Source organism: Stenella coeruleoalba (genome assembly GCF_951394435.1).
Source record: "Stenella coeruleoalba genome assembly, chromosome: 16".
NCBI lineage: Eukaryota > Metazoa > Chordata > Mammalia > Artiodactyla > Delphinidae > Stenella > Stenella coeruleoalba.
The window spans coordinates 55,245,248-55,261,473 of record NC_137162.1 but is presented as its reverse complement, the minus strand read 5'-3'; the positions used below and the strand labels follow the sequence as shown (position 1 = coordinate 55,261,473).

At 52.5% G+C, this 16,226-nt stretch overlaps 1 protein-coding gene across 2 annotated transcripts in view; it reads right to left on the bottom strand.

The window, feature by feature from the left end:
- The window catches only part of DLG5 (discs large MAGUK scaffold protein 5), a 120,946-nt gene that overhangs the window by 70,862 nt on the left and 33,858 nt on the right, over positions 1–16,226 (bottom strand). For both annotated transcript variants that reach the window (XM_079899600.1, XM_079899599.1), the window contains exon 2: positions 4,195–4,263. In XM_079899600.1, the coding sequence (XP_079755726.1) occupies positions 4,195–4,263 (69 nt within the window). The remainder of the gene's footprint in view (positions 1–4,194; positions 4,264–16,226) is intronic.

Sequence of the window (16,226 nt, the reverse complement as noted above, 5' to 3'; positions counted from 1 at the left end):
TCTGCCCGTGATTAGGTGAGGCTGAGCCAGGAGGGATTCCTCCAGGAGGTGCTGCAGTGGGCCATGGACGACCCTCCATTCATTCCACTCCAAGGGGCTGGTCCAAGCCAGCCACAGACATTCCAGTGCTTTTGCCGGGGACTAGGTTAGGTCAACTCACCTCCAACCAGGAAGACTGTTAAAATGGATGCTGGGCCCCATCCTCAGAGCTTCTGGAGCCTGGAAACCTACATTTCTATCAAGTACCTGGGTGCTGCTGGTCCAGGGACCGCACTGCATGAGCCATGGTTTCGGCACAGACAAGTGACAGGGGACTGGGGACTGTGCTGAGGACCTGCTGGAGAAGGCTTCTTTGCTCATCAGGAGACACGAGAGGAGACAGCCTCCTTCATCCTCTGGACCATTTGTGATGATGGAGATGTTCTTTTATCTGATCTGTCCAATATGGTAGCCACTAGCCACAGGTGCTACAGAACCGTGGTCCCCAACCTTTTTGGCACCAGGGACCGGCTTAGTGGAGGACAATTTTTCCACGGACCGGTGGCGGCAGGGGGTGGGAAATGGTTTCGGGGATGGTTCAAGCTCATTACATTTATTGTGCACTTTATTTCTATTATTATTACACTGTAATATATAATGAAGTAACTATACAACTCACCATAATGCGGAATTAGTGGGAGCCCTGAACCTGTTTTCACTTGCCACTCACTGAGAGGTTTTTTTGTTTTGTTTTGTTTTGTTTATTAATTATGGCTGTGTTGGGTGTTTGTTGCTGTGCGTGGGCTTTCTCTAGTTGCGGCGAGCGGGGGCTACTCTTCATTGTGGTGCGCAGGCTTCTCACTGCAGTGGCTTCTCTTGTTGCAGAGCATGGGTTCTAGGTGCGCAGGCTTCAGTAGTTGTGTTGCACAGACTAGGTAGTTGTGGCACACGGGCTTAGTTGCTCCGTGGCATGTGGGATCTTCCCGGACCAGGGCTCGAACCCCTGTACCCTGCACTGGCAGGCGGATTCTTAACCACTGCGCCACCAGGGAAGACCCACTGATAGGGTTTTATTTTTTTATTTTTATTTATTTATTTTTTTTGCGATACGCAGGTCTCTCACCGTTGTGGCCTCTCCCGCTGCGGAACACAGGCTCCGGACGCGCAGGCTCAGCGGCCATGGCTCACGGGCCCAGCCGCTCCGCGGCATGTGGGATCTTCCCGGACCGGGGCATGAACCCGTGTCCGCTGCATCAGCAGGTGGACTCTCAACCACTGTGCCACCAGGGAAGCCCTAGGGTTTTGATATGAGTCTGCAAGCAATTGATTTATCATGGTCTCTGTGCAGTCAAACCTCTCTGCTAACGATAATCTGTATTTGCAGCCGCTCCCCAGCACTAGCATCACCACCTCAGCTCCATTTCAGATCATCAGGCATTAGATTCTCATAAGGAGCGCACAACCTAGATCCCGCACATGCGCAGTTCACAGTAGGGTTCGCGCTTCTGTGACAATCTAATGCCACCGCTGATCTGACAGAAGACGGAGCTCAGGCGGTAATGCAAGCAATGGGGAGTAGCTGTAAATACAGATGAAGCTTCCCTTGCCCACTGCTCACCTCCTGCTGTGTGGCCCGGTTCCTAACAGGCCGCGGACTGGTACTGGTCCGTGGCCTGGGTGTTGGGGACCCCTGCTACAGAACACTTGAAATGTGGCTAGTGTAACTACTGAAACTAGTGATTTAAATTTTATTTCACGTTAATTCACTGGAATTTAAATAGCCACGTGTGGCTAGAGGCTCCCACCACGAACACTGTAGCCCTGGACACTGTCAGGTCTAGATGTGATGGCTGACCTCTGCCATCAGCCCAAGGGAAGACACCACACAGAGGCCCGCAAAGCCACACCCGATGTACTCAGCCCACCCTCAGCACAGTTACCATGTGAGATCACACATTCCTCTGCTATCTAAGGCAGTATGAGTAGGTATTCCCTACTGCTGCAGCCAAAGGCCTTCTGGCCAATACAGCCACGGGGACATTCAAGTCAGCCTGCAGAAAAATGGGGCTACTCACCCCAAGGTCAACGTCAACTCTACACAGAAAAGCAAGAGAAGGAAAACTTGGCTACCAGTGAACTGGAGAGGTTTTGACCTGAAGGGATGCAACCAGGTCTTTGAGCATCCAAGATAGGGGCCCAGACAGTGAAGTACAGTAGAGCTCTGCTCGCAGCCTGCCTGCCAACACGTATCCGGGGACACTGGTGACCCCTTCATCCCAAGGGCCAAAGGGTGGGTCACTGACACGATGCTCTTCCAAAGTATACGAAGGTCCAGCTGCACAAAAAAATACCTTCTTACTCAGGCCTGCAATTCCACCATTAACAATACTTGTTGTGGTTTAAACAATTATCTTTCTCTAGAATCTCCTTTTAAAATGCAAATGCTCCTAGGAAAGGTAACACTTTAAGCCTTGAAGGGTCAATGTGAATGAGTTTGTCAGATATCAGATCATTGTACCTCGCTCCCAAGCGGAATATGGAGCCGGAAAAGGGTGAGGCCAAGACAGGTGCCCTCAGAGCTCAACCAGCTCCTCCGTTTTACAAAACCCCACATTACCGTTCCACACATCCTGACTGCCTGCCCGGCTCATGCACTTCCTGAAAGCCAGCCCCGTGTTCAAAATCCCAGCAGCCCCATCATTCAATCCCTGTGTCTCACCAACCCAAGCAGGCTGGACAAAGTGAACTGTGGTCCCATCAGAGTCCTCCCTGAACCCTAGACGGGACGAGGGGACCTGCGAGGGGCTGAATTGTGCCCCACAAAACAGACGATGAAGTCCTAATCCCCAGTAAATGTGAATGTGACCTTATTTGGAAATTCGGTCTTTAGAGATGATCAAGTTAAGATGAGGTCATACTGGAATAGGGCGGGCCCCTAAACCAATGTGAATGGTGTCCTGTTTAAAAAAGGAAATTTGGAGACACACACAGAGAGAACACCATGTGAAAATGAAGGCAGAGACTGGGGTGATGCACCTACAAGCCGAGGAACGTCAGAGGTTGCCGGCACACAACCAGGAGAAGAGGCCTGGAAAAGACCCGCTCCTGGGTGCCTTCAGGGCACAATGATCTTAGACTCTGGCCTCCAGAACTGTGAGAGAATAAACCTCTACTGCGTAAGTCACTCAGTTTACGGCACTTTGCTAGGGCAGCCCTAGCAAACAAATACAGTGCCCCCTACTGGTACCCCTCTCACCACTCTGACCTCACTTACTGTATCTACTCATCTGTCTCCCCAGGAGACCCTAAGATCCAGGAGCACAGGGACCAGGTCTGCCTATTCACCGCTATATCACAAGCCCACTTCTGGCCCCCTGGAGGTGTTCCGTATGAGTCAACTTAACGCATAAGAGGCCTGCCCCGGGCAGGTTCTAGAAGCTCAGGCACGAGACTCACCTTCTCTGAGTGTCCATTTCCCCATCTGTCTACTGGAGGAAACAGGAAGAATGGGACCAGATGACCTCTGTGAGCCCTTCCAACTCAAAAACTCCAGGACTCACCACACCACTGAAGGTGTACCCATCCATCAAGGTCAAACCAGGACACAGAGCTACACTAGGGCATTAAATAGAGGGCATGTGACACAGAAGATGGGCCACAGAGGCGCGGGAAGACTGCGAGACTATGACAACCTTCCTCTGGGACGTCTTCAGTGAAGTGACAGCAGGGCCAGCCTCCCTCTATGGGCTCCTGGGACCCACATCCAGAGACACACCGAATTCGGCATGGACTGGCCACTCCTACGCCCAAGACAACACTCCCAGTGGGCCAGTCCTGCTCACAAACAACAGCCCCCAAAGGGGCCAGTCTCTTGGATAGTGGTCACTGTGTACTACGAGGCCTGGGGGTCGGAGGCAAAGGGCTCTCTGAGAAGCGCTGTGCCCTGACAAAGTGAAAACATGGTGACACAGGAGCCTCTGTGTCATGCACCTCCCTCCTAACACCACGAACAGCGTTCTGCCCTCCTCCATTAAGAGGACGTGCTGATGAGAGGAAATGTGAATGGAACCAACAGAAGATGACTCCATGAATGATCTGACAGGTGTGGGCCAACTTGCCCACCCCATGCACCCAGCGCCACCCCAGCTCATACCCAGACCCCCGACCGGCCGGTGTCCTCCAGGAAGGAGGGGTGCCCAGGAAGGTGGTACTCACCCACACTGCTGAGGGAGCTGCTGCTCTCCGAGTCTGAGGGCATGATGGACAAGACACTGTACGTGGAGCCTGGAGACAGAAAGAGAGGCCATTTGTTACTAACCCCAAAGGGATTTCTCATCTTATGCCCCAAACCACTGTCAGACCAAATGACTTCAGTCGGCGCCAGGCTGAGAAGCAGCACCACCTGGGGTACCAGACATCAGAACCACAGGCTGGGCAGGGGAGGTGCTGTCAGCAGGGCCTGGTCTTTGGTGCTTCCGCCTCACCTTCGGCCCCCCTCCGACTGAGCTGCGCACGGGCAGAGGGGAGCCTGGAGTCAGCCAGCTGGCTTCTTATTGGGACATCTGGGGAAGGGCTCAGCAAGGGAGTAACATGCCCCAGGGCAACAAGGGGTCTGGGGATTTCCTACAGATTTGTATCAGTGTGATTCTGGCTTCCATATAGAGGGTAACAGAGCCTAAGTTAAACATCTGTGAACTCTTCGTTCCTTGTGCCTAGCTGTTCTGCTCTTAGGTTCTAACTGTATTCAAGCTCAGTCCTTAATAATTTAGTCAGTGGCTGCTCCCTTATTAAAAGTTACTGATAGAATTATAAGCAATCACACTGTCACCAAAGCTAGGGAGTAACATGTTTTGTTTTTCGTTTTTAAATATTTATTTATTTATTTTTGGCTGCATTGGGTCTTCATTTCTGTGTGCAGGCTTTCTCTAGTTGCAGCGAGCGGGGGCTACTCTTCGTTATGGTGTGTGGGCTTCTCATTGCGGTGGCTTCTCTTGTTGCAGAGCACGGGCTCTAGGCGCGCGGGCTCCAGTAGTAATGGCGCGCGGGCTTTGTTGCTCCGTGGCATGTGGGATCTTCCCGGACCAGGGATCAAACCCGTGTTCCCTGCATTGGCAGGAGGATTCTTAACCACTGCGCCACCAGGGAAGCCCTATGTTTCGTTTTGTTTTGTTTTGTTTTGGTGGGGGAGGTGTTGACACTCGTTATTAACTCCTGGTGGCAGCCACACAACCACCACGGTTTGGTTTGCATTCAAATATCTTCAAAGCCAGGATGTTTCCTGCCCGGCATCAGGAAAAACCTCTGGGTCAAGAAACCCAGCTCTGAGTGCAGTTCTCGCCCACGTGCGAGTAGCTGGCCAGTGGCCTCGGTTTTCTGGATCTCTGTTTCTCAGTCTGTAACATGAAGGGGTTCAACCAGATGGCTTACAAGGTCCTTTCCCCTGTCCCATTTCAGAGATGACATTTTCCATGATTAATGGAAACAAAGCTGTGCTTTGCTTATCAAGACTACAGATGACACAAAAGTTAAGAGGGCAGGCGAACCCCAACCCAGAGGCTGAATAGGAGTCGAAAAAAGCACAACATGCAGAGATGGTGGGTCAAATAAAACAAGACAATGGGAAGAAGGCAATGTTTTGCTCTTAGAACCGAAAGAACTGTACAATGAAGGTGTGTGTGTACTGGGCAGAGTGAGTGAGCCAGAGATGAGATTTTTGCAATAAAGCCTTTGAATGAGACTTAGGGCTTTGGTGTCAGAAAGCAGCCGAGAACTAACGAGACCTTGGGCTCCAGGACCAGAAATGCGGGGTCAAATTTAAGGGGCTCTCTCCGATGTCAACTCTTGACTAGCTACCCTACACCTGTACACCCTCAGAAGGAAAAAAAGAAAGAAAAGAGATAAAGAGAAGGGGTAAGCAGGGGAGAGGGAGAGGAGGAGGGAAACTCATGGACGGGGGGAGGGAGCAGTGCACCAGGGGACAAGGGAGACCCCGAAGGGAAGGGGAAGGTGTCGGGGGAAAGATGAAGACCACACAGAGGCAAGGGAAACACACAGCCCTGGCATAAGAGTCGGCATGCAGGGGAGCTAGCTGGTGTACCCACCAGACAGGCAGAGAGATGAAAGGTGAGAGGAGAAAAAAGAAAACCAGAAAAAGGGACTTTGGTAATGGCAAGAAGTGGGACAGTGGCCAGGAATGGCCAGTGGCCTCATTATCACATTTTCCAAGAACCTCTGGGTGTCTGGCGTGGATGGAAGAGGAAGGCTCGGGGAGTGGGCAGGACCGTCCAAAGGGATGCAACTTGTTCTACTGGCCTACGGCAGCAGCCCTGACACAGCTGGTGGGTGCAGGTCAGGAAGGGGGCCTAACGGTCAGTGCTGCCTTGGTCTGAGAAGACCTGGGTGGCGGGGGGCTCCCACGACATATGCATTCACTCCACGCACACCTGGCAGAGATATCAGAGGTGGCACCTGCACATCACCTGAAAGGAGACGGAACCAGAAAACCCCGTGCAGCCCTTAAAGTCCTTGACCCTACTAAAAAATAAGTAAGCAGTGTTCAGTGAGATATCGCCTGTATTTAAGTTCAATCCACGCTACTCATCTTGCTGCCCCTTCCACATCTCTGTGTTTTTGTCTCAACCGTGAGCATCACAAACTTCTCAAAGCATCTCTCTTCCCATATCATGAACATTAAGCACTGCATAAAGATCCATGAAATAAAGTCAGGTGCAATTCAGCCAATCCATCGGTATCTCCAAAACACAAGAATGTAACACAATGCCTATGTTCTAAACTCAACAGCCATTTTCTTAATAATTTTTCATTGTTGTTATGTGAGGGCAAGGAAGACTAGCCGGCTGGTGTGTCGGTGGATTGTTTTTGAAAGTGGGCACAAATACACTGTCCCACTCACACCTCTGAGATGTGAGCTCAGCCCAGCCCTGCTGGCAACACCACAGCCAGCACTCTGGCGGATGCTCCCTGCACAACGCCTCGCCTCTTTCTCGCTACTGGCATCAGCAGCGCCCCATCTTCCAGTAAACCGCCCCTCCCCTTCAAATCATCTCTCTCCTCCCCCACGGCAAGTTTCCACTGTTAATTAAACTTGGCAGACACCCTTCTCTCTCTCCTCCCACCTCCCCCCTGGCTGGGAGGAGTCAACTGGCCAACTGACACGTGCTGGTCCCCTTCCCTGTCCCCCACATCCTGACAGGGCTCTGGGCCTGACCCGGGGGCGGTGTGACATCTCTATCCGCATCTCTGGGCATCACCTCCCCCGAGTCGGCTGGCAGGGCTCCTGGGAGCCAGGGGGGGAAGCGGTGCCAGGGAACGGTTAAAATTGGACAAGGCCCAGTTTCTACGATGTTCCCAGGGCCTTAGACGTCATTCGGGGGAAAAAAAGCCCCGAAGACGAGGCTGTCTTGGTTATGCTTTGTCTCTGCAGCTATTGTTGTCTTAAAAAGCCTGTGTGGTCAGGACTGTCGGGAAAAGGCAAAAGGAGTCGCTTTCCTCCGAAGTCACGCAGTATCCTTTCAAAGCGATGGCTTCTGAGAGGTGGGACGGTCGTCATCTACCCCTGGGATTTCACAATCCAATCTGGAGCCTGACAGAGGTCCCATCTCACTGCGCACGCTCTCCTGCCCCGCACAGCCCCTCACCCTTGACCATGTGGGAGCTCCCCTGAAGGCACCTGCACCGCGACCCGGGCCCTAATGCACACCCTGCACATCACACACACAGAGGCCTGGGTGAACGAGGGCCGACCTCCTCTGCTCCCACTGCCTCCCCCCAAGCCCCACAGGGCAGCAGGGTACTGCCACTCAGGACCGTCACCACAAACTCAGACAAGCCTGTGCAGAGGTCCAGAGAGGACCCAGAGAAAGTCATATGATTGGGAAACGTTTCCAGAAAATGAGGGCAGAGGGACTTCCCTGGTGGTCCAGTGGTTAAGACTCCACACTCCTGATGCAAGGGGCCCGGGTTCAATCCCTGGTCAGGGAACTAGGTCCCGCGTGCCTCAACAAAAAGATCCCGCACGCTGCAACTAAGACCCAGTGCAGCCAAATAAATAAATATGAAAAAAAAAAAAAGAAAAAGAAAAAGAGAGCAGAGCAGGAGCCCAGGTCTTCGTGGCCATGTGAAGCAGAGTGATGATACAGGGGGTTCTCCACCATAGCAATAACCTGAGGCCCCGGTCAAGGTGCAGGTTCTGACTAGGCAGATTAGGGTGGGGCCTGAGACTCCGCATTTCCAACAAGCCCACAGCAGGGACTGAAAGCAAGGTACCAAGGCTGACCCGAGCCAGCAGGTGGCATGTACATGGAAGTCATGGCAGAAGCCCTGGGAGAGAGCTGGCAGACTCTCTGGGACTGGCCTGGGCCACAAGCATTGTCTGTGTTGTTCCCAAAAGGCTGCCCCCTGCTAATTGTGTTTACTCGGTGACTCAGCCCCACTGGGTCATGGAGACCACTTCAAAGAACTTCCAGTAAAATCACCCAGGCGATAACAGAACGCCCAGCCCTCCAAGGCCCCCTCCCGCGGCTGCGGGGCCCCTAACACACCCCTCCATTCACCTGGGCTTGTAAAGGCCCCAGTGACTCACACTTCCTCCCCATGAAACCGCGATGCTCAAGGGGCTTGTTCCAGCCTCCAGCCAGCATGCAGAGTCCTCTCTGTGCTCCAGCCCGTGGCGCTGCCCTGAGACAGCTCTGGGCGCTGGGAGGACATGCACCTCCCGCGAGCACCGGGGAAGGAGGGAGAAGCAAGCCACTCTTCCCTGGGGGCTGTGAGACTGGGCAGGGAGGTGCTGCCTGGGCAGTGGGGGCTGTGAGACTGGGCAGGGAGGTGCTGCCTGGGCAGTGGGGGCTGTGAGACTGGGCAGGGAGGTGCTGCCTGGGCAGTGGGGTGGGGGGGGGGGCGAGCAGTCACCACCAGGCCACCTGTCCCACCCTGGAACCATCCTCCAGCTCAGAGCTGACCACCCTCGGACGGCTGAGGGTGCCCAGTCACTCTAGCACCCACACGTGTCCATCGGGGTCCTGGCACGTGGCTGAGCCGTGCGAGCTGTATAAAGAAGACAAGCCAGGGGCTCAGGAGGCTACTGACCTGCTGTGAGACTCTGTGGACGTCCCTTTCCCTCTCTGAGCCCACGGCCCTCGTCTGCAAATCGAGGCAGCAGTGACTAGAATACTAACAGGTTGCCAGCCTGCCTGGGTTCAACTCTCAACTCTGCCACTTAGCAGCTGTGTACCCTCGGGTGAGTCACTCAGCCTCTCCCTGCCTCCATATGCTTATCTGCAAAATGGGACAACAGGAGTACTAACCCCACGGAGGATCAACTGAGTTAATACGAAAAGGGCTTGACACAGCACCTGACACGGCCAGTGCTCAAAGTGTTAGCTGCTGCTCCTACAGTCAAACCAGACCTTCCAACACTGCCGTCCTCAATCCTTTGGTTACCCAAATTGAAAGCTGTCTTTCAGAAAGCTGTCCACCAGAGTGACGAGGCTGCATAGTCCACAATGACAAACTGCTAGACCGTATGGCACTAACAACAACAATACCAGAAATAATAACAGCAGCAGCTGATAGGCACTGAGCCCTACTAAGTGCCAGGATGTACTAGACTCTGCATATGTTGTCTCAGTTAATTCCCACACCAACCCTGAGGTTGTCATTACGCCGGTTGTGCAGAGGAGGAAACTAAGGGTTAGAAAAATCAAGTAACTTGCTTAAGGTCATGGTAGAGCCACTAAGGGGGCGAACAGGATACAAACCCAGGCAGTCCAGCCCAAAGCCTGTGCTCCTGAACCCTATACACAACACTGCTGCCCAGCTCTAAAGGTCTAGCAGTCCGGGGGGACTTCACGGAGGAAGGGGCCTGGAGCTGGCCCTGGGGGATGGTGGACTTGGACAAGCACCAAGAAGCCAGATCAGCCTGGAGGAGATGTAGGCAGAACCCATCCACCTGTGCAAGTGAGAAGTATTAGAGCAGGGCCACCCCTGCCCAGAGCCTCCCAACCTGGAGCCCCCAGCATAGGCTTTCCCCCTCCCCGTGCTCCTCCCCACACCGAGACACTCAACCGACGCTGTGAGCTGAGTGGGGCTTGGGGACTAAAAGTGGGAAGAAAGAAAGAGGTGTGAGCCATGGCGTTATGGCCCTGACACATGCTGCTACTTCCTGCCCACCCCAACGCCCATGACCGTGCTGGGTACAGAGGCACTCGACTCCGTGAGCCACAGACATGAGAAGGAGGCAAGAGGGTGGAAAGTGCTACGTGCTGAGCTCACCTCCCCGGCTTCTGCGGATCTCGGGAGGTGCTGGGAGGGTGGCTCCTTTGGCTGCTGGGAAGCCCTCTTACAGAATCACGGTTCAGTGCAGCCAGGCCCCTCCCTAGGGCCTCAGCTTCCTCCCCTTTAAGAACATGGCCCCAGACTGTGGACACTGAGACCCACAGTTGGAAGCTGACAAGCCCCCCGATACTCAGGAAGCAGGGGGTGAAATTCCGTGGCCCTGGAATGGAGCAGCCACGAAGCCTGCTGCGTCAGTCGAGAAAGGCCTGCTTCAAGCAGCTGACACGCCCACCTCAGGGTGGGAAAGCATCCTCCCCCTGACATGCACAGGGAGGCTGATGCCTCCTGGCTAGGCTGGGGGACAGTTGTCACCTGCCCTAGAAGGCCCAGGAGGTGGCCCGAAGCAGGGTCTGTAGGGCTCCACGGGAGGGAGGCTGGGCGGCCGTCATGTATGCCCTAGAGGGTGGGGAGGAGACTGGGACAGACTTCAAGAGTCTCCTACTAATATGCAATGATGTAGGGGGGCATGTTCATCATCAATGAACACAGCCACACCTGACAGGCACCCCCAAAACATATGACAGTGCAGGAGGGACTGGCCGCAGTGTCACTGCCCTGCTACCCTCACGAGAGCTCATGACGCAAGCACAGCAGCAAAGAGGACACACCGAGATGGGACAGAAACAGCGCAGCACAGGCAGCCACGCTTCCATTAATCCTGCAGCCAGACATCCCCCGGTGGGCGCATGTGCCCTGGAATAAACTTCTGACCAGCACCAGGAGTCACAGCAGACCGGCTCCCTCCTGCTCTCCATCTGGACTCCCTCTCCACGACTCAGTAAAGGGAGAAAAGGCTACCTCCTCCTGCACGGACTGTGACCAAGCAGCATGTGCTGCCCTCCACCATCACAGGTGTTGGTACCAGTGCAGGCTCTGGGCCACACCACCTGGGCTCAGGCCTGCCACCAACAGCTGCGTGACCTTGAGCAAGTTGCTTCCACTTTCTGCGCCTCATTTCCTGGTCTATGAAATAGGAAGGGTGGGCTATGAGGACTGAATGAGGACCGAGCCAGGCACACGGACAAGCGCTCCATAAACGCTAGCTCTTGTTCTTGTTATCTGACCCTCAACCATGAGTGTCCCTGCCCAATACCTGAATCCAGCCTTGCTATGCCTTTGTTTTCTTCCACTCAGGATAGGGAGGCCTCCCCTCCCCTTCCACCATTCTGCCTGGCCACGGCCAATTCCAAGCCAGCCCACCTCTCTTCCGGGTCTCTTGTTCTCTGATTCAAACAGAACAAGCCAGAGTGCTCACTGTGTGCTGGGATAACACCAGGCCACGCCCCAACCCTCTCATGACCCTCACCGCCACCTGCACATAACATGGGCATGGGTCAGCCCTTCAAGAAAGATGAAGTTGACAGCGCTCTGCACAAGACACCGCCCCTCGGTAGGCACGTCTGCCCTGGGAACACAAAGCCCATTCTGCCACCAAATGCTTAGTGAACAAACTAGGGATGCAGCAGAGAACAAGACAGAGTCCCTGCCCTCATGGAGCTCAGAGGAGTGCAGGTGGGAGAGAAATAAACCAATACACAAATGCAAAATGCATCAGGTAGTAAGTGCTGTGAAGAACACTACAGCCGAGTAAAATGCAGGGTGAGTGGGGCGGGGTGGAGAGGTGGCTACTGTGCTACAAGGGCCAGGGGAGGTCTCTCTGGTAGGCCACATCTGAAGAGAGACCTGAAGGAGTCTGGAGGAAGCAAAGTGCTGGAGGAGGACTGTTCCAGGCAGAAAAACAGCAAGTGCAAAGGCACCGGGGTCAGACCGGAAAGTAGGCGAGGACGTGACACCCCAGGCTGGACAGGACGGGGACATCCAGTCCACAAAGGCCAAAGAGGGCCACTGCAAAGGAGAGGTCTTGCCTTCATCAGCAATATGCTGCTGTTCTGCCCCCTCTTCCCTCAACAGCAGCAGCACCGCCCCCTTACATGGTCCGTGTGGTGTCTTGACTATTACTCACCACCAAGGCAACTCAGTCTGTGTCCCCAGGACTCTGAGGTCACAGAGAACCGCTTACCTCCCCCGCCCCAATATCCGTGCCGAGTTTAAACCTACTAAGACCCCTGCCAAGGGGTGGGAGGTACAAAGTGACTGTACAGTGAAAGGGCACGGGATCAGAAACTGGATGGGCCTGGGCTCTCCCTCGTCTGGCCACATACTAAGGAACTCCAAATAGCCAAAACAATCTTGGAAAAGAAGAATAAAGCCGGAGGACTCATACTTCCTGACTGGTGACAAAGCTGCACTAATCAAAACAGTGTGGTACTGGCTTAAAGGCAGACATAAGACCAAAGGAACAGAACAGAGAGCCCAGAAACAAACCTTTGCATAATGGCCAAATAATTTTTGACAGGTGCTAAGACTATCCAATGAGGAAAGAACAGTCTTTTCAAGAAATTGTGCTGGGAAAAGCAGATATCCACATGCAAAAGGATGTATTTGGACACTTATCTAACACCACATACAAAAATTAACTCAAAAGGAATCAAAGTCTTAAAGATAAAAGCTATAACTACAGAACTGGACTTCCCTGGTGGCGCAGTGGTTAAGAATCCGCCTGCCAATGCAGGGGACACGGGTTCGAGCCCTGGTCCGGGAAGATCCCACATGCCACAGAGCAACTAAGCCCTTGTGCCACAACTACTGAGCCTGTGCTCTAGAGCCCATGAGCCACAACTACTGAGCCCATGTGCCACAACTACTGAGCCCATGCTCCACAACAAGAGAAGCCATTGCAATGAGAAGCCCGTGCACCACAACAAAAAGTAGTCCCCTGCTCTCCACAACTAGAGAAAGCCCACACACAGCAATGAAGACCCAATGCAGCCAAAAATAAAATAAATTAAATAAATAAATTAAATTTAAAAAAACCCACAAGATGCTACCTCATACCACTCAGGATGGCTACTGGCAAAAAGCCAGAAAATAGTTAAGTGTTGGTGAGGACGTGGAAAAATTGGAACCCTTGGGCACTACTGGTGGGAATGTAAAATGGTACAGCCACCGTGGAAACTAGTACAGCAGTTTCTCAAAAAATCAAAAACAGCATTACTATACGATCCAATACATCCACTTCTGGGCATATACCCCAAGAAACTGAAAGGAGAGTCTCAAAGAGATAATCCTATACCCATGTTCTTAGCAGCATCATTCACAATATCTAAAATGTATAAGTAACACAGCTGTCCACTGATAGATGAAAAGATAAGCAAAATGTGATATCTACATACAATAAAATATTATTCAGCCTTAAAACGGTAGGAAATTTGGACATGTATCTATAACGTGGATGAACTTTGAAGACATTATGTTAAGTGAAATAAGCCAGTCACAGAGACACAAAAACTGTTTGATTCCATTTACATGACGTACTTAGAGCAGACAAAATCCTAGAGAGAGAAAGTAGAAGAGTGGTTGCCAGAAGCTGGAGTGGGGAGGGGAGATGGGGAGTTACCATTTAATGGGTATAGTTTCAGTTTTGCAAGATGAAAAGAGTTCTGGAGATGGATGCTGGTGATGGTAGCACACTATGAATGTTTTTAAAACCACTGAACTGTATACTCAAAATGGTTAAGACTGGGACTTCCCTGGTGGTCCAGTGGTTAGGACTCAGCTTTTTCACTGCCAGATCCCGGGTTCGATCCCTGGTCGGGGAACTAAGATCCCACAAACCATGTGGCAGGACTAAAAAAAAAAAAAAAAAAAAGGTTAAGATGGTAAATTTTATGTTTATTTTACCACAAAAAACAATTGGGAGGGAAAAAAATACCCAACAGTGGGGCAGTGGGAGGAGAGGCAAGGGCTTTATCTCCCTCCCTCTTGCCATTAAAGTAATCCAAAATCTTTGGGCCTTCAGAGTGATCCAAACCTCACCGAGCTTCACACAATCCTACAACGACTTTGATCACGTAAAGCCCCAGCTCCTGAGCCCTGGGACTCAGAAATGCCTGGGATTTTTGAGCACAGGAATAAGAGAGCAGGCATGAGCTTCAGGGAACTGTCTCCAGCATGTGAATAGGAAAGGTGGAAAGAGGGAAGACCTGGAAGTAAAGAAAACAGTTGGGATGCTCCCACAAGGGCTCCCCTGAACCAGTGGTCAGGGGTGCAAGCTGAGCGGTGACACAAGAGACAGCAGGGGTGGGGAGGACGGGAGGAGGATGCTGGGTTGGGGTGTGCGGAAGGTACTGCAGTTAAGGAGGTGCAGAACTGAAGAAGGCTGCTGAAGAGAAATTAGGAGACACTGCTGAGGCTCAGGCTGAAGGTGCTAAAGGATATCTCTGGGCAGGTGGCCTGCTGACGGTCGGAAACTGGAGTCTGGAGCTAGGGAGCAAGGTTCAGGCTAACCCAGTCCACTTGGGACTTCACCCCACAGAGCCTGGAGGATGTGAGTGACAAGCCCAGAGCGGCTCACTGGCAATGTGAAGCCCATGGGTAAGAAAAAGGTGAGGGGAAGGGGAGGGCCAGATCTAGGACTTCCTGAACAGCACCCACGCAGTAAGTATTGCTCTAAGCATATACAGGATAAAATCCTAGGACGTGCGACCTGTGAGGACAGGAGAAGGAATACGAATTTCAGCAAGAGACACACAAAGCCCACTCAGGGAGACAGGAGGAATAAGAGAATTAAGTCTTCTAGAAGGCAATGGGGTAGAGAGTGGTCAGAGGGGCTGTTCTGCCACACCAAATGCTGCAACAGGACACAGAAGGCAAAAGTCAGTGATGCTCTGCTAATTAAGTAAGGCCATTGATTGGCTGTCGTTTCTCCACCAGAATTGCAGGGCTTGGATTAGACCAGGAAAGGAAAGAGGTTCAGCATGAATGGACTGCTATGTCTAGTGACAACTGCCTGCTGTGTTTAAGGAGTGTGAGGCCACACCTGTGCTCACCAGGAAGGGAGCCCGGGATGGACCAGCGATGTGTGCCGAGGGCAAGACGAGGAGGCATGCATCACTCCTGGTCTGGGTGGCTCCTGAGGGCCAGCCCACGGACAGAAGCACTATTTCACGGCGCCCAGCCCTTGGCAAGCTTACTGTAACTGATTACTGATCAGAACTAACTCTAAAACCCAACCGGTTTCTCTAACATTCTTTAAACAGGCAGGACCAGAAGGGCCCTCACGAAAAATAAAAAGACAGTGATCTCTTCCCATCTATTCTTCTTCTGAGGCCCTGAGAAAGACAGTGTAAAGAAGAGTTTGGCCCTTCAGGGAGGCTCTCAGAGGCCCAGCCCCAAGCAGATAATTTTCCCAACCAAGAAGAGCCCTGGGACACTTTTATGCACCCTTCCTCTTGGATAAGGTGACATCACCAGAAGGGTTCAACCTTATTTACACAATGCTTTTGTGGATTTTGAAAAGGTGACCTTCAGAAGCCGGTGAAAAAGAGTCCATTCCTGAAATCACAGGCACCTTTTACAGTGTTTTACAGAAAGGACAGCTGCACGCACTCACCTGCAGAAATCCACTCAGGTATCAAATGCTGTCACACCCAGAGCACGAGCGAGGGCCTTGGGCAACAGACCCACTGCACCAACACACTCAAGCAGTGAGTGTTCCTTTTGCCAGCCACCCTACCCCACCAGATAAAGATGAAACATCACCAGCATCCTTCTCGCTAAACTCCCCACAACAGAGCCGTCCACCATGTTTCAGTTTCACACCTATTCTTTCAGCAAATCCAGTGCTCACACTTACCTTAAGCTTGAGTGCATAACCAGTCGTCTACTCCACCGCTCAGAAAACGGGCCTACGGCCACTCTTTCCTCAAATGCAGAAAGAAGAGCTCTCCCTCACACCCCATCTCAGGCAAAATCTGGTCACACACTGTCTTCAAATTGTCCCCACTCAGCCCCGGGAAATGCGGGAGACGATCAGAGAAGTATTTCAAATGCAC